Source organism: Fukomys damarensis, unplaced genomic scaffold (genome assembly GCF_012274545.1).
Source record: "Fukomys damarensis isolate Sample0158 unplaced genomic scaffold, DMR_v1.0_HiC HiC_scaffold_24, whole genome shotgun sequence".
In the NCBI taxonomy this organism is placed as follows: domain Eukaryota; kingdom Metazoa; phylum Chordata; class Mammalia; order Rodentia; family Bathyergidae; genus Fukomys; species Fukomys damarensis.
The window spans coordinates 58058717-58077882 of NW_022900936.1; the positions used below are offsets into that span (position 1 = coordinate 58058717).

Here is a 19166-nt window from a genome sequence, read left to right on the forward strand (position 1 = left end):
AAAGCAGCAAGAAAATATATGAAAAAATGTTCCACATCACTGGTCATTCGAGAGATGCAGATGAAAACAACACTGAGATTCCACCTCACCCCACAAAGAATGGCTGCTATCAAGAAATCACACAATAACAAATGTTGGCGGGGTTGTGGGGAGAAAGGAACCCTCCTCCATTGTTGGTGGGAGTGCAGACTAGTGCAACCACTATGGAAATCAATATGGAGATACCTCAAAGAGCTTGGACTGGAGGTTCCATTTGACCCAGCCATCCCTCTGTTGGGTATCTTTCCAAGAGAACTAAAAGAATCATATCACAGAGAAGTATGTGCACCCATGTTTATAGCGGCACAGTTTGTAATAGCTTAGCTTTCTTTTAAAAGAAATTCTTCAACTTTTTCTGGCAGTGTAAAATAGTGCCTCAGTCTCCTTACTTGTAAAATGGAATGCCACTTTTCTCAGAGGATTGCAGAGAGGATGAGTCAATGCTTGTAAGGTGCTTAGCACAGTGTCTGACATATAAAAGTATGGAAAATTATGGGCAGCTTTATCTAATGTTTTCAGGAAATAGGAGAAGTGAACAGGTACTGCCTCATTTGCCAGCAGTAGTTTTCAACATCATCATTATCAAGTTCCCAGAAAAACATGTAGTGTTCCAATGGACATTAGCAGCTTTGAAGAATATTTTCAGTAATATTCCCTATTCTTTTAATGTATGTAATTGGGATAAGTGAAGATAGTTATCCTTGTTTTGGAGGAGTTGAAGTCAAGTCAAAAAATTATTCAGGTTGACAAGTTAGTGAATGTAAGAGATATAGCCATGGGTTAATATAGCCATGACTTAATGTTTACTGAAGGTATGAACATTCAGAGATAGGACCTGGTAATGGCCATGGTGTGTACAATCCTATCTGCCACAGTATTGCCTTTATGAACTTTATTCTTTTGAGTAGTATGTTTTAGGAGATTCAATATCACTTCAGATAAACATTTCTGCAGCTTTTGGGTTTCAACAATTGAATTATTGATCATCTGTCTTGAACTGCGCATAACAATATATCCTTGTTTGTAATATGTTTGTATGGTGCATATGTATATAATTCTAATTTGGAGTTTTGAGAGTGTCCTGCAATGTGCTGATCACTTTAATTGAAAACCATTCTGTGCTAAAACTTAACAAAACACAAAACCTTCCAAAGCTTTGAAATTACCTTTTCTTAATTTCTTCTCTTTTGTTCTGTTTGTTTTGCTAGAAAATATTCCTGAGAAGGATCTTCAAGGAAGACTTTATATCAACCGTGTTTTTCACATCAGTGCTGAGAAAATGTTTGAATTGCTCTTCACTAGTTCACGCTTTATGCAGAGATTTGCCAATTCTAGGAATATAATAGGTTGGTTCTTGTGTTCTTACCTAATGATAGTGTGGGGAGGGGTTTTGTTAGCCTGGGAAGGTTGGGCCTATCTGAATTGATTTATGTTGTCAGGGGAAAAAAGACATGCTTTGATTTTATTTTGGTTATATGTAAACTGATATTTAAATGTTTGGTTAAATTTTACATGTGAACAATATAATTTTTTAATTAGGCAGATGCTACTTAAAATGAAGTTTTACTCTGGAAACTAGAGCATCACTTATCATTAATGTATATATTCATTGAATTGAACCCAATCCAAAAGGGTTGTGTTGTGCAACAACTGGATGCTAGTGGGGTATGGAATGGCCACCTTGCCAACTGGCGTGGCCGCATCTAACACTCCTGTGAGTTCTCTGATGCAGCATGTGAGACAATACACATGTTGGTGTATTCTCATCAGAAATGAGTGTATATATATCTGGAAGTGGTGGTGCTCACTTATAATCCCAGAACTGGGGAGGCTAAGGCAGCAGAATTACTGTGAGTTAGAGGACAGCCTGGGCTACATTGTGAGTTAAAAACCAGCCTGAACTATATAATGAGACTCTGTCTCAACAAAGCAAAAGAAAAACAGAAAAAATAAAAAAGAATACACGTGTACTGTAAAGTATACCTACTACATTATTATTTATAATGCCTGCAAGCTGATAACATCTCAAATATCAATCAGTAATAGAATAAACGAATTGTACAAGTTTCCATAAAGGAATAATAATATATACCAACAAAACCAACAGCCGACCGCTACTAATTATAACAATATGAATAAATCTTACAGACGCCTTACTGAACAAGGGAAACAAGCCAGATAAGAGAGTGCAGGCAATATAATTTCTTTATGTAAAGTTGGCATAGTAGTTACAGTTAGCATAGTTAGTAGTAATTACAGTTGTTGAGAATCCAGTGGGTAAAGATGGGGAGGAAGCTGGGGGATGCTGGTAGAAGTTCTATCTCTTGGTCTTCGTGGTGATGCACTGTGTCTCCTTTGCTAACATGGAGCTATACACTTGAAATTACAATATCCTTTACAATATACTTTAGTGAAAATTTTTTAAAGCTTTATTTTGGAAATTGCTCATATTCATAAGAAGGATTGTATTGGTCATATGTTAAAAGTTCTGTGGTAAATATCCCAAATAAGCTTCTAGTTAGTTTTGAAATGAATTTGTCCTAAGTGTTTCCACACACTATTAATTTTGGAAGCATGTGGTTTAGCTTGCTTTATAATTAGAAGATAGCAGCAGAGATTCATATAGAGTAAGCCAATTCAATGAGAAAATTATACTATAATCAATTTAAATATAGTTTATAATCTTGGTTTATATCTATAGTTTACATCTAATTATATAATTTTATAAACAGATGTTATTTGAAACTTTTGTGTAATTATAAACTCATAGATGATGTCATTTAATATGGATTCTAGGTACAAAAATCAATTTTTTTTACTATTCATAGAAGAATAGCAAAGAGATTTCAAATTGATAGATATTAATTCTTGTGATTAAATTAAGAGTTTCATGGTTTTAAACTGGAAATTTGACATGTGCCTATAATCCCTGCAAATTTGATCCCAGTCTGGGCAACTTCGTGACTTAGCAAGACCCTGTCTTAAAATAAAAAGTAGAAAATGACTGGGGATGTAGCTCAGTGCAAAGGCCCTGGGTTCAGTTCTCAGACACACACACATGCACACACGTGCACACACGCACACACAGCATTTTAAAGAAAGAGTGGGGTGGAGAGTGATACAGGGTCTTGCCATGTAGCCAGGCTGGCCGTGTACTCATTAGCCTCCCAAGTGTTGGGATTGCAAGTGTATACCACCATGAGTGGCTTGATAGACCAGCCAGGAGTGGTCATGCACATCTATAATCTCAGCACTTTGAAGGCTGAGGCAAGAGAATTATGAGTTCACGGCCAGCCTGCTCTCAATGGAGAACTGAAATCCACTCTGGACTACATAGCAAGATCCTGTTTAAAAAATAAATAAATAAAAATTAAAAAGAGTACTGTCTAAAAGATCTAAATCTTCTTCTTTGTACAATAGCTTATATTTAACTTTTTGTATCTCTTCTAAATCTGTTTTATATTTTGTTTTATTCATTTCTACCTGGAGAGAGCTGAGTGTGGTGGCACATGCCTGTAATCCCAGCACTCGGGAGGCTGAGGCAGGAGGATCGCTGTGAGTTCGAGACCAGCCTGGGCTATATAATGAGTCCCAGGTCAGTCTCAACTACATAGTGAGAACCTGTCTCAAAAAACAAACAAACAAACAAACAAAATCATTTCTACCTTGAGAACTTTGTATTTTAGAAAACTTAGATATATTGTTTCCCTTAACTAAGTTGATGTTGTACTGTTATTTCATGGCTGGAAGGGCCCATGAGGTAGTAGCATGTTATTTCATACTAGCGTAAAGGCAAGTTTTGTTTCTTGAAACACAATTATATTTGTTGTCTAATATTATATATGGCTTCCAAATGGGTGATTATATTTGTTATCTGATAATTATAAATGGCATTGGAAAGCAAAAATGTAGGGTTAATTCCAAATCTAAACAGCTAGGCACGTTGCAAGATAGACATAAATTAGTCAGAAGCCTTTCCCTGAAAGAGAGTTTACTCGTGACTACAAACCATATTGCTGTTCTTGAACTGTTACCTGATAAAGTTGTATTTCTTAAGAATGAAATACAAATATAAAGAATATATGGAGTTTTTGTATAATCTATTATTTGTGGATTTAATCTAATTCCAGCATTAAAGGGCTACTACTGGATCTAACTTTTTAAATCTTTAATCTTTGTCTACAGTTGTGTGATACTATTTACAATTTAAAGTTTTAAGTCTTTCCCCATGTTTTTATTTTGAAAGACAAAAAACCTTTAGAAAAGTTGCATAAATAATATAAATCCCATGTACCCTTACCTGAATTTATGAATTTTAAAAATTATGATAAATGTATACAACATAAAATGTGTTATTAAAAGTGTACGGGTCAGAAGCATTAGTCCTTCCATATTGTTGATTAACTATCGCCATCATCCATCTCCAGAACTTCATTATTCCAAGCTGAAATTCTGACCTATTAAACAGTAACTCTACTTCTTCCTTCCCTAGCTCCTGATGACCTATCTTCTATCTATCTGCCTATCTATCTATCCTCTGTCTTTATGAATTTAATTACTGTAGGAACTTAACATGAGTGGAATCATACAATATTTCACCTTTTAATGATGGGCATATTACAGTTACTGTAATGGTTCATCCATCCATGTTGTGGCATATGGAAGAATTTTATCCCCTTTTAAGGCAGAATATTCAATTGTGTGTATAGAGAAAGCATCTTCTTTTTTTTTTATTCATCCATTAATGACATTGGGATTGTTTACTTATTTTAGTTACTGTGAATAATTCTACTGTGAGCATTGATGCATAAATACTTGTTTAAGTCCCCTGTTTTTGATATATATATCTAATGCTACCGTGAATATTGATGTATGCATATCTATTCAAGTCTTCTGCTTTCCGTATACATTTTTTGGCTATATACCCAGAAGTATAATTGCTGCATCATAGGGTAAGTGTTTAATTTTTTGAGAAAGACATACTGTTTTCCATCATGACTGCCCCCATTGTGCATTCCCACCAGCAATGTACAGAAGTTCTGATTTCTTCACATCTTTGTTAACTTTTTGTTTTTTCTCTGTGTAATTTTTATAATAGCCATCTTAATGGATGTAAAAATTCACCAATTTAAAAATTTTATTTCAAAACATTCTTAAAGCAATTGTTGTATAATTCCTGCTTCTTAATTACTTTACTTCACCATATCAAAATGGCTCATGTGTCCTTTGCTATACTATTAGCATTTTCTTACAATTTTATTTGAGATTTAAATACGAGGTAGGACTTACCTATGTATTTCAGGATTCACTGTTCCAATATGATGTTAATTTGATAATTTTATGGCAAATGATACTCATTTGGCCTTGTTGGTAATATTGGTAAAGATACAAGTGTAGCAAATATGGCAAAATATATGTATATTTTTGTCTGATCCTTGTTGATTTTTGCTTTATTGCTTAGTATCCAGTTCTAACAGCAGAATTCAATGATTTTCTTCAATTCTGTTTCTGATGTAAAGTAGCTATAAAGTGGCTTATTTGTATCATTTTCATGAAATAGACTGACATATGATTTAAGAAATCTTCTGAAAAAGCATTTCAGATATCCAGGAGTGGATGGTGCATGCCTATACCCCTAGCACTCAGGAGGCTGAGGTAGAAGGATTGCTGTGAGTTTGAGGCCAGCCTGGGCGAAATGGTGATTTAAATGCCAGCCTGAACTACATAGTGAGACTCTGTCTCAAAATAACTAAAAGCATTTTAGAATTAATTTTATATTCTTATTTCATGTATACCTAAATAAACCACTTTCATAGATTTTTATGGTTTCTGATGCTTTCTTTTTAATTTAGTTGTAAGATTTTTCCAGATACTGAAGAGACAGTTTCAAGATCCCTCATTAAGTCCCTAGGCCTTGCTGTATAAGAGAAGTTGAATAAAGTTGGCTATATCCTAAAGCCTTGCTTCATTCCTTTGATTGTGGGTAATGGGTGAAATAAAGGCTTCTATACTTTAGAATTTAGTGAATAGCCTCCAAACATGTTAAGTAATTGCCCACATCCATTTTTGTAGCAGCATTAGATAATCTAGTTAGGTCTTTGAATGGTGTTCGTAATGCTTTTATCTGTACTTAACTAACTTTTGGCTTGCATGAAATGACCTTCACTGTATAGTGCTGTTCTAAAGCTATATTTCTATTCAAAGAGTGTTTGTACTTCTGTGTTGTTCCTAAGTACACACAAGAATTTTGATGAAGATCATGCCAAAAACGTAAAGAGATGATCCTATAGCTTTGTTAATGTAGAAAAAGTTATATAAAATATAGTCATTTATATGCTGTCATCTCACCTGATTAAATATTTTGGCAGACAAGCCACTAACACTCATGATTTCTCATAACACTGATAAGATTTCTCTATAAGTGGATATTAAAGTCACATTGTTGCACAATAACAAATGTCTTTCAAAGTGTTAACCTCAATGATGGTATGTTGAAGTGTTGTTTTATCCCTCTCCATAGGTCCCAGGGACTTTAAAAAGAAGCCTACAGATGAAGTAACTTTTATCTTCTACTAAAGAAAAAGTTCACTAGCAGAAAACAATTTAGAAATAAGTGTTTCAGAGATGTGTACATGTCATATTTAAGAAGAGCATCTAACATTTACTCGCTTTAATGTTAAGCATATAGTTTCAGAGGGTTAGGAGTGGTCAAAATTAAAATTTAATTCTAAATCTATACCTTTGATTCCATTTAAAGTCAAACCGTTCAAATTTCTAGAACTAACTTATTTTATGTTTGCTATGATTAGACGTAGTGTCTACTCCTTGGACTATAGAATCTGGAGGTGATCAACTGAGAACCATGACCTATACTATAGTCCTTAATAACCCACTTACTGGCAAATGTACTGCTGCTACTGAAAAGCAGGTATGTCTGTTCTGTTAGCATTCCAAAAGAGTCATGCGTATGGCAAGAGAGAACATGCCTGTCGTAGTCACTAGTTTACAAGATAATTTCAACAAGTAATTGACAAGGGAAAAAAGGGGGAGGAGAAACCGTTATAGATTAATAGAGTTATATAAAGCCATTTTCAGCCCAATCCTAATCCAGTAAACTATCTGTTAAAAAGGTATTTATGAGATTTGAGGACTTGTTACTTTGTTTTGCGTAATAATGGTGTTATTTGTTTTAACAAAGAGTGCTTATATTTTTTAAGTGATATACTGAGGAATTTAAAAGGAAATGTACCTAAGTGTTTGGGGATGAAATTATACTGATGCTTGGAATTTCTTTTAAAACTAGCCAGACCAGAGGATAGTAGTGGAGGAAAGGAATATGGGCATGGGCTACAGATGAAACAAGAGCGGGCAGTAGTTAATGTTGAAGTTGGTCAGTGAGTTCATGAGAGTTCATTGTACTTCATTTCTGCTCTTGTGCATGTTTATACTTTTTCATAATAGAAGATTTTTTAAAGTGTATTTCTAAAATCTGATTTATAGCATCATGTAAAGGGTTAGGGCTAAATAGCCAGGCAGTTGTGATGGGAAGAGATTGACTTCACAGAACTAAATGTTAGCTATTGAATGCTCTTCTTCAGTAACCAGTGCATACCCTTTTAGAGTGGAGTTGTGTGTTTGGCCTATTTGTGTCAAAGTATAGTGTGTCTGTTCTGCAGTTATTGTTAACACCCAGACAAGGCATGCTCTCGCAGTTCTGTGCATCGGAGTTTAAAATGGTGTGATTTCTTGGCTTTGAAAAAAAAAGTTTAAAGAAGTCAAAAATATAAGAAAAGTTCAGTGTTCTGGTTGACTGGAATTTTTAATAACCATGAGAATCCTCTTAGAAGATAGGTAGAAAAAATGTGGTTAAAATGAGAAAGGTTTATTTAGCTGCTAGGCCCTTTAAGTTGGGTTTAGGAAGAATGATGTTTTACTCATTAGCCCCTTCTCCTTTTTTTTTTTTTTTTTTTGTGAAGGGTGGTTCTGTTAAGCTTTCGTAAATTTTGGAGTAGGCCCTTGTTATTGTTCAATTGATTTTTGAATTGCCCCCCTAACAGGAAATTATAAAACACTTTTTTTTTTTTGTGGTACCGGAGATCGAACTCAGGTCCTTGCACTTGCGAGGCAGGCCACTGAACTGCTGAGCTAAATCACCGGCCCTATAAAACTCTTAATAAGAGATTATTTCTCTTCCTTATGCCTTAAAGAAAGTATCAGTTGTACAGTGAAATGACAGAGTGGAAGCTTCTCTGTTTCTGCGGATCTTTTATCAGTTCATAGCAGCATAGCCCACATGGGGGCTTGTCATACCTCGGTATATAAACTCCTGGTGTCTTGTGACTTCTGAGGATTTCTAGTATGTGCTAAATTGCCAAGAAACACATAAAATGTTAAAAAATGTCCATGTGAATGTTTAAAAATCTTATTTTGGCAGATACTGTACAAAGAAAGTCGGGAAGCACAATTTTATTTAGTGGATTCAGAAGTATTGACCCATGATGTCCCTTACCATGCTTACTTCTACACCCTGAACAGATACTGTATCATTCGATCTTCAAAACAGAAATGCAGACTAAGGTGAGATATTACAAATGAGTATGTTAGAGGAGGCTACATATACTCTGGTAATATTGATTCTGAGTTCTTAGCTGCATACAACACAGCTTTATTTTTTGCCTAGATTACATGTTTAGGCAGAAGAGGGGTGGGGCTCCTCACCCAGGACTCCAGTTGCTGAAGGCTTTGTCATCCTGTTCCACAAAGCCCGGAACAAGGGCATTTCAGTTGCTAATAGAAAGCTGGAGGAATGTGCTCGTAGTTCATTGGACTCGTCACATGACCCTGTTTGTAGGCAAGGAGTTCTGGGGGAGCACATGGTGAGCAGTAGGAAAGGAGAAGTGTTAGTGCATTAAGGAGTAATGGGCCAGTCCTAGTTAATGTAGTTACTTTCAGCTAATATGTGACCTCTAGAGATGTTTTATATAAGGCATTTATAAAATTTAGCATGTATTTGGAGCTTTGATTGCTAAGGCAAATTCAGGGCTACAGAAAGTAAAGTAACAAAAAATGGCATGTACTTAGAAGGACAATTTGATGAAGTTACTAGCAGCTCACATTGATTTTTGAAGAAATTGTCATCAGTACACAAATTTTCTATTTTAGTTCTAATGACTTTGCATCCTTTTGCGTTTGCATGTAATATAACCTTACATCTAATTGCAACATTAACATAACTAAAATTTGTCCTTACATACATTGTCTTCTTTTCCTTTTATCTGATTAGAGTTTCCACAGATTTGAAATACAAAAAACAACCATGGGGCCTTATCAAATCTTTAATTGAGAAGAATTCTTGGAGTTCACTGGAGCACTATTTCAGACAGCTTGGTTTGTATAGTTTTTGATGAATCTATATTTGTAAAGATAGCATTTATTAGTAAAAGAGATGCAGTCTTCATTTGGGTTCATAGTAGGAGCTGGTAAATAAGGTTGGAATGACTCTCACAGAAACCGTTGGTTCTAACTCTCCTAACTTGTTTTACCACCTGTGGGATTTCAAAACTTTCAATTTTTGTTTGTCTAAGAAACACTTATATGGTACTTATTATATGCCAGATATACAAGATTTTATGTGCTTTATAAATATTAAGTCATTTCATACTCATAACAACCCTGTGAAGTAGGTATAATTATTGTTTTCCACTTCACTAAAGAGGAGATTGAAACACAGCATAGTTAATGACTTGCCCATGACCACGCACTTAAGAGCTGTTAGACTTTCTGCCTCTGGAAGGAGCCAAGGAAGGTGACTGCAGGGAGGGGTTACATGACCAGGTCACCTGTAGCTTTCCTGGGCCGATGCAGACCCACTTAGCTGTGGTGTTATGTATACATGTGGATTTTGTGGAGGTGCATACTGGCAGTTGGCTGAGGCAAGTGATAACAGCTGTTCTAGTGTTCAGGTGCTTCTTCATGTATACACAAAGAAGGAATATATAAACATGTGACCATAATTTTAGTTGAGGAAGAGCTGGGGTTCAGCTCAGGCTAGTTTAAGATTTTATTGTTTAATCCAGGTGTGGTGGTGCACACTTGTAATCCCAGCCCTTGGAAGGCTGAGATAGAAAGATCACCACAAGTTTGAGGCCAATCTGGACTACATAGTTAGCTCAAACCCATCCTGAACTACAGAGTGAAACTCTGTCTCAAAAAAATTTTTTTTATTGTTTAGTTATTTTTCTGGCCTTAGTCTCTTTGGCTGTTTCATTGCTAAATGCATCAGGAGTAGAGAAAATGAAACTCAAAAATTAGTTTGGCTACGGGATATTGAGCTTCTAACAAAAACTCAGATGAAGGAAAAAGATAAATAAATGATAAAAAATGGGATTTTTAGGTGGTTTGCAGATTTTCTTTACCAGTGTTTCTTTTTTTTGTAAACCCTCATTGAAAATGAGAACTATTATATGCTGCTCTTTCCTTTGAGGTACCATATCCTATCTTGGAAATCTTTATAATGATCCAGTGGGTGGCCTGTTATTTCTATAACTGAAACCACTGCATTACTATTTAATATAACACACGACAAATTTGAACTGATGACCCCCAATACTTTTTTGTTTGTTTGTTCGTTTTTGGTACCAGGGATCAAACTCAGGTCCTTTTGCTTGTGAGGCAGGTGCCAGAACCACTGAGCTAAATCCCTGGCCCGACCTCCAATATTTTTAATATACATTCTTCCTAGAATAATGAAACTTCATTATGGGGTCATTGTACCTGTACCTGTAAAGCTTTTTATTAGAAGTAAAGTTTGAATCTAGGCCATAAGAACCTTACAGATAGTTAAAGAAAGTTATCAAGGCTTTAAAAAAAAAAATCCTTCTATGGCTGGGGATTTAGCTCAGGGATTCCTCTGCCTGCCTTGCAAGCCCAAGGACCCGAGTTCGATGCCCAGTACAAACAAACAAACAAGCAAAAATCCTTCTATCTTATAGTTTAAATTTTTCCCATATCTAAAGATTCTTTTTAAAAATTCCATTTCTTAGAATCAGAGTTGTTAATGGAAGAATCTGTGTTAAATCAGTCCATTGAAAATGCTGGAAAACTTAGTGGCCTACGAAAAAGAAGGCGAACATTAAACCGAACAGCTGAAACCGTTCTGAAGCTTGCTTCCCCGGGTTCTTCTGGAGATATGAGCTTAGAGACCAAAGGAGGCACTCCAGGTAGCTGTCACTGGTAAACAGATGAATATCTTAGCTTATTTATAAGTCAGTTAGGAGGTCTGATTATCTCCCCTTCTTTTTGATAATCTTTACCATATTCAGTTATTGAAACTTAGTGTATAAGCATAAAAGAGCATTTGCAAAATGGCAAGTGTATGACCAATACTGGTAATTTATTTGACCCATACAATTTGAAACTGGAGATTTTTATATAGAAACTCAGATGACAGCCCACTATCAAAATCCCTCATGGCGACAGTTGGCTTCAGTTTCTTTGTCGTTGCAGCTTCAGACTGTGTGCTCCTTAGCTGGCCATAGACCCCACCACCAACACCAGTGCCCTGCTCCTGCACTGCTCCCCTCATTGATTCTCACCTAGCACCCACTGATATTTGACTTCTGCCTTTGACGTACTGCTCTTAGGTTCTGTCAAGTCCAGCCTCAGAAAACTATAAAGATGGAATTTGGCTTTTATTATCTTTACTCTCTAAAGTTTGAAGACATCTTGCCCCTACTAACTGCTACTCTTCCCTCTCAGAGCTATAAAGCTATCATACAGTCTCATCTTCCTACATTATCAAATTACTTTTAGGCTCATATCTTAGTGTGACTATGTTTATTCACTATTGATGGTTAATGGTCCTTTAATTTTGGAATTTAAAAACAATGAATAGGTGAAGATCTTTTTTAAGGAGTGAAGCTCGGTACATAAACAAAGCTCAATTATTATTTGCAGAGATAGTACTTAGCTATATATCACACATGATTAATTGTTTGTTTAATTGTAGGGTAATTTTACCAAAATTTGAAGGATTGTTATAGGTTTTCTTTTGGTTTTATTTATTTATTTATTATTGTTATTATTATTTGGTACCAGTAATTGAACTCGGGTCCTTGTGCTTGTCAGTCAGGTGCTGGAACTACTGCGATATATCCCTGGCCTTATAGGTTTTCTTTTTATAGACTTGTTTCACATTACTCAAGATACCAGAAATTGAAAAAAAGAGTGCAGGGAATTTCCCCTAAGCTACTTTGTCTTTACAAATAATTTTAAAATTTTCTTTTCCATTTCTTTTTAAATGAATATTAAATTTTTATCAGTTGTAATCATAGTCCTCATTCTAATACATCCTTTTTCTGTGGTCTTCAGGAAAGAAAAAGAAAGTGGAAAATTTTAACATTGCTCTGATTATAGTAATGAGTATTTTGTAAGTATTTATTGTGAATCTTAATTTTCTTTGTGTCTTCATTTACTTTTAACTGGTTGCCAAATGAATTTGAATGTATTTGTATATTACTGGGTAGAAATTGCCACTATTTGATGAATGTTGGACTACAAATAGGATAGTTTTTGACGTATGATTTTCAGAGTTGTTAAATTTGAAGGAATACAAAGTACATATTAAACAAATGTCTTTATTTTGTAACCAATCTGACTTATTTCTACTCTCATAGTTTTAGTGGGAATTTCCATAAATTTAAAGTGCATATTTATATGTACATTCTGGTAAAGTCCTCAAAATACTATTTTACTCTCAGTGGTTCTGTCTTTTACTGTGCATTACAGTCATTTGGGGAGCTTACTGAAATTCAGACTTCTTGACCCTAAATTCCAGAGATTGAAGAAGAGGCTTTGAGTCAGTAGTCCTTGATTCTAGGGGTCAAGAATCAGTATTTTAAAGCACACACTCGAGGTTATTCTGATGGCATTGAAAGCATGACATGATAAAAATAATGGGGCAATTAGTCTGAATCATAAGGCACACTATAGGAATCTACTTGGGCAGTCATAGTTAGAGTACTGATATCCTCGTGGCTCTGTGTGAATCTTAAATGTTAGTCTCTTAGACCAGCTGAATTGGTTGACACAACGATGCCTTCTGGATGATAATTTTTTGTATTGAAATTCATATCAATTAGTTTTTCTCATTATAGATTTTAGAACATAGAAAATATTTGTTATTCCTTTGAGTTTTGTGGAAGGTTTACCATATTCTGTTTAGTTTGTTACTAGTTTATATTGATCAACAGTTTTGTATATGTGCTGCTGAAGCGAGCACTTGATCAATAATTTTGAATGGTAAATATTATCAGTGTTTTTTGCATTGCTTTGCAGAAAATTTATACTCAAATATTGAATTGCTGATTTACATACTATTTCAATGCCATAGTAATTTCATAGATAGGATTTTCTTACTAGCCTTGTTTTTTCTTTAAACCCTCTTTTCTCTATATAGTTATATAAATTCCCAATATTGACCTTTGAGTAGTATTGTATATATACATACATATTATATACACACACCTTTTTTTATAGTATTGGGATTAAACCCAGGGCCTTTTACATGCTAGGCCAGTGCTCTACCATTGAGCTACGTTCACTGACCCATTATATATTTTTAAGGTAAATCAGTATTTTAACAGAAAAAGATATGTACAGAGATAATGATGCCACCTATATATTTGCATATATGTATGTCTAAAAAGGTATGGTTTCATTTAGTTGAAGGTCTGCTGTGAAACCAATACATTAAATTTGTTGAGCATGTAGTATTTTATTGCTGTTTTTCTTTTTCCTGTATTGGGGTGAACCTAGGGCCTTGTGCATGTTAGGCAAGCACTCTCCCACTGAGCTACATCCTTAGCCCTCTGTATTTACATATATGTATAGTAATGTATGAATCCAGTCATTTGAAAGTTTCTTGTGAAAACCAGTACATTAAATTCACTTAGCATATAATATTTTATATTTTATATCATTAATGCATATTTGGGACTTGATAACTTTCTTTGCCCATTATGAGTGAGAAGAAAATTTTGCTGAAATATATGTGTGTGTGTGTGTGTGTGTGTGTGTGTGTGTGTGTGTGTGTGTGTGCTTTTTTTGCTTCTACTGGGAATAAGATGCGTCATGATCTACCTAAGATCAGCTTTTTATTGATCTTCATTTCCTTTTTGTAATGCAATATTATGAGCATGTAATTGCTGAAGCCAAAGTACCCAAAAATAGTGCATGAAAGCTTACCTGATAGATTTCTGAGCTGGTAGTCCTCTCTGCACTGGCTGGAATTGGCAATGGAGAAGAGCGATGTCAGAGACAACCTCGACCTGCCAGTTGGGGATACTGAAGGGACTTTTTTTTTTTTTTTTTTTTTTTGGTGGTACTAGGGATTGAACTTGGGACCTTGTGCTTGGGAGGCAGGCAGCGGAAACCTCTGAGTGAAATCCCTGGCCTTCTGAAGGGACTTTTACTGTACTTCTTACTAGTTACTTTCTTTTTCTTTAGTTTCCACTTAATGCCTTACTTATTTTATATAATAAAACAGGGATAATTTATTTAAATAATGGGAAGACAGTCTAGAGAACATACATTTTTGAAGCTTTTGCATGTATATTTTGCATTAGTTTGGATAAGTGTGAATTAACCAGTTATAATGTGCTCTGCCTAGTTTGATATTGCTAGTTTTGTTGAATGTGACACTGTTTCTGAAGCTGTCAAAGATTGAATATGCTGCTCAGTCCTTTTACCATCTCCACCTCCAAGAAGATAAATATTTCAGGTAAGTCTCCCACCCCATGTATTTTTACCATATTATTTCAATAGTTCCTTGTTAAAATCTAATTCCAGTTTCAGAAATTTTGGTTTGCTAGTCTCCTACAGTCATAAATAGATTCTTTGTTGATTTAATTTTGTGTTTCATTTGCAGTTTATGGGGCACTGAAAGTTGTGGAAATGAAGGATTATATGCTAGTCTCTTGATTTTGATGATGTTGTTTTCTTTCATTTTATCCTCTGATACCATCTCTAGAGCAGAAGATAGTCAAAAGGACAAAGATCAGGCCCATCGTTTAAAAGGAGTGCTCCGAGATTCCATACTGATGCTTGAACAGGTAGGCAAATCATGGTACTGCACTGTTTAGTGCTTTTGTACCATTGTGATCCATCACTCTGGTTATGAGAATAATAGTATTTGAAGAAAGTTTCTCCATTATGCATTATGAGTTAAATTATGCATTATTATAATGCATTATGCATTATGAGTTAAATACCTTCAATTTCAGTTAATTATAGATTCTGAAGGTGTTTCCATATCTCCTATTTCATTTTTACTGGCCTTCCTAGATAAAGTTTTATGCTTAAAATTAACTCTTCTTATAAAATGGTGGGTACTGTATATACTGTATATAAAGAACTTCCTCTTTTAATAGCCATATAGGACTCAACTGTGTAAATATGGCATATTTTACCAGTTCTTCATGGAAATGAACACAATTATTTTAGTGTTTTGGTAGTAACGTCATATCTTGACCATGGTATCATCAGTATGTGCTACCAAAACTTAGGATTCCCTCAGAAAAATAAAGATTAATGTTTCCATTATGAATACAGTACATACTTGCTCCCTTTTTTATTTACTTTATTTATCTTGAGACAGGATCTTGCTAAGCAGTTCAGGCTGGCTTTGAACTTACTATGTAGCCCAAGCTGACTCACGGCAACCCTGCTACCTCATCCTCCCAGATGCTGGGGTTACTAGCATGCACCACCGTGCCCAGCATGCTTGCTTTCATCATGGAAAAACAGAGACCAGTAGAGAGAACATATTTCTGCTTTCAGTCACGCTCACTGTTAACACTTTATTTTCTTCTGTATATATATACTTTTTTTAAAAGATGTGGTTACTGAACATTTCTTAGGGTATCACACGGGCACTGAAAGGGACTGTTTCAGCTAGGCACGCTTCAGATGTGCGCTATCTACAGTTCCTCTGTAACCTTTTCTTCCCACTCTTAAGCAAGGAGTGTGCCATATTTTCACCTTTCTCCTTATCTTCTCCATACTCTCGTTCCTAGCTAATGACCATCACTTGTGGAAAAAGGAAAAACTTTTCCTCCTTCTATATGCATACCTATAATCCTCTCCTTGTTGTGTATGGGAAGCAAGTCCCAGCATACGTTAGCATTGTCTATTGCTTTTCTTCTTATTCATTCATTCTCAGTCCCATCATCAACTAGAATTTTACCATCAGCATGTGACCCTGCTCTGTTACTCCTATACCAACAAACCCACTTTGTCCACATCCCTCTAGTTACTTATTACTCTCTCTCTCTCTCTCTCTGTGTGTGTCTTTTTTTGGTACCGGGGATCGAACTCGGGTCCTTGTGCTTGCGAGGCAGGTGGCAGAACCACTGAGCTAAATCCCTGGCCATTACTTATTTCTCTCTACTTCCTTTCATAGGCTTTTTCAGAGTTGCCTACTCTGGCTATCAGTACTTTTTTCTGCATAACCCATCCACTTTTTATTTTGAGCAAAGTCAATAGTTCGTATAAAGTGTTAATTTATTCTACAATATTTGTTCACAAAAATGGCAATCTCAGCAGCCTTTCCCCTGTTTCTTGAGTTTTTCAGCTTTAGACATCCTTTTGACTTTCTGTTATAGACAACAAGGATTGGTTTTCTTTCTTCCCTCTCACTCCCCCCCATGTATTTCAGATTCCTACTGTCTTCCCAATGAAGTTATAACATAATTTTGATGAGTAATACTCAGTATTGACTTCATTTTGATCAAGTTTGCTACTCAAAGCTGGGCCATACAATTAAATCATGACTTATCTTTTCTGTGCTTTTGGCTATCCTTAAAAATGTCTTATTACAGTTGATTCATTTATCAGTATTATTTATAAGTATTTTGTTTCCTAATTCTCGGTTTATAAATCTCCTCCTGAAATCTTTATTCACTCAGGCATCCCACTGGTGGACCCTTCTGACTGGGTCCATTCAGGCCCTGTGGTCCTCTATGCCTGGTACACAGCTGTCATTTGGAGATTCCTGTCAGCTTCCTATGTCCCATTATATTTTCCTTTCTGCTTTATTTTCACCAAGGCTGGGGACAGAAACAGGGCTCTACACATTGCAAGGCGAGTACCCTTCCACTGAGATATATCCCTTTAATGGAGCACATTCTCTAATGGCTTCCCAAGCGAGTGTGGAGGTAAATATTTTGAGTTTGTGTATCTGAAAAAGAAATTTATATTATCCTTTCCCTTGATTGATGGTTTGGTTGGAAACAGAATTCTAGATTGGCAGTTATGTTTCTTCAGAACTTAGAAGGCATTTCTTCATTGTCTTTAGGCTTCCAGTGTTACTATTGAGACTTCAAAGTCAGTTATCCTTCCTGATCCTTTAATTTGGAAATTCATGTTTTATAGTTCTGGAAAATTTCTTAAGTCATACAGCTGATGATTGCCTCCCCTCTATTTTCTCTCTCCTGACTTTCTGCAATTCCTATATTTAGATGTCAGCCTTCTGTTGGCTGGGTTGTATAATCTTTTCTTTCCAGCTTCCATCATTTTGCATTTTTGTTCTACGTCTTGAGAGATATCCTCAGCTTTATCATCAAATTCTTCTATTGAGCTTTCCAATTATTGTTAACACGATTTTAATTTCAAAGAGCTATTATTTTTCTGAATTGTTCCTGTTTTGTGGTGCTGTAATTTTTAAGACTATAATAACTTTAGCTCTCTGAAGATATTACTGACTATATTTTTCTGCTTACATGCTTATTTTCCATCACAATTCTTTCCCTTCTTAATTTCTGTCTTTAGAGGTTTAGAGATTTTTTTTTTAGATACCTGGTAGTCCTCAGTTGTATACTTGTGTGGATCATGATGAAAGCTCATATGGACTGGGCTAGAGTACATGGACTTCTCTATAGATCTGGCTGGAAGGGATGGTTGAGAAATCCTGACATCATTACCTTAAGATCAGTTTGCCAGAGGATGGTCAGTTCCACAAAGAAGAGTCATTCTTCTGAAGGATTAAGAGCTGGCCACTGGTATTTTTAAGAGCTGAGTAGAAGAGGGATGGGGGAGGGACAGGATACTATTAGTGCTCAGTAGACAGTTTTTCACATAATCACCGTTTTTGCTATGGTCTTAACAATGCAGGCCAGATTGCCAGAGACTTTGTTTTATCCTGTCTAGAAAATAAAACTCTAGACTTCTGCCTGCATAGTAGGAGAGAGCATATGCCTAAAGTTTTATCCAGTCCTCCTTATTTTGGCCCTTTCTTGATGGCCATCAACACCTGATGAAGATTCTTCCAGGTTAATTTTGTTGGTGCTCTGAATTCCCTACTGTTAGTTTAGGATTTTTTTTCCCCAAGCTAGTTATCTGTGTGATTTCTAGTTTCCAAAGTTATGTTGCTGTTTTCTCCTTTACTGTTCTTCCTGCTCTGTGGATTTATGCCTTTTAAAAATTCCTTTACTGTGCTTTTATGGATTACATTCTTCAGCTCATTGATGCCTGATTTTCTTCTCCCATAATTTCCTCCATTGATATTGTTTGATACAAGGATCTCTAGTGTGTAAAAATAATATAGCTTTTATAGTATTCATCTTATAGTGTATTTGACAGGGCTGACCACTCCTTTTCTTTAAGTGTATGTTAGCTTGCCTTCTTACTATAATTTTTTTTTAAAAAAATCAGCTTTATTGTGATGTAACTCACACACTATAAAGTTCACCTTTTTAATGAACTTTTAGTATGTTCCCAAGGTTATGCACCCATCACAACTATTTCCTGAGCATTTATATGGCCCCATAGAAACCCTGTATCCATTAGCAGTTGCTCCCTTTACCCCTGGCACCCACCAATTTACTTTCATTACTACAGATTTAGCTATTCAAGACATTTCAAGTATGTGGCTCATAGAAGTCTTGATATTTTGTGACAGGCTTCTTTCATTTAGAATAATGTAAAACTTTTTGCTGGTTTACTTGGCCTCTTCCTGGTTCAAATGCTCCAGGGCTCTGTAATATTCTCTTTCCTTCTCTTCTGCTTTCTCATTTTCTTTTTTTTTTTGTTTTTTTTCTTTTCTTTTTTTTTTTTTTTTTTTTTTTTTTTTT

At 35.4% G+C, this 19166-nt stretch overlaps 1 protein-coding gene across 3 annotated transcripts in view; it reads left to right on the forward strand.

Moving 5' to 3' along the window:
* Positions 1 to 19166, forward strand: part of Gramd1c (GRAM domain containing 1C) — a 110224-nt gene that overhangs the window by 87847 nt on the left and 3211 nt on the right. For 2 of the 3 annotated variants that reach the window (XM_010630085.2, XM_019208329.2), the window contains 8 exons: positions 1248 to 1385; positions 6849 to 6967; positions 8474 to 8616; positions 9323 to 9426; positions 11082 to 11258; positions 12409 to 12466; positions 14708 to 14818; positions 15068 to 15149. In XM_010630085.2, the coding sequence (XP_010628387.1) occupies positions 1248 to 1385; positions 6849 to 6967; positions 8474 to 8616; positions 9323 to 9426; positions 11082 to 11258; positions 12409 to 12466; positions 14708 to 14818; positions 15068 to 15149 (932 nt within the window). Of the gene's footprint in view, positions 1 to 1247; positions 1386 to 6848; positions 6968 to 8473; positions 8617 to 9322; positions 9427 to 11081; positions 11259 to 12408; positions 12467 to 14707; positions 14819 to 15067; positions 15150 to 19166 lie in introns of those variants that run through there. The other variant, XM_010630087.1, reaches the window with a different exon arrangement.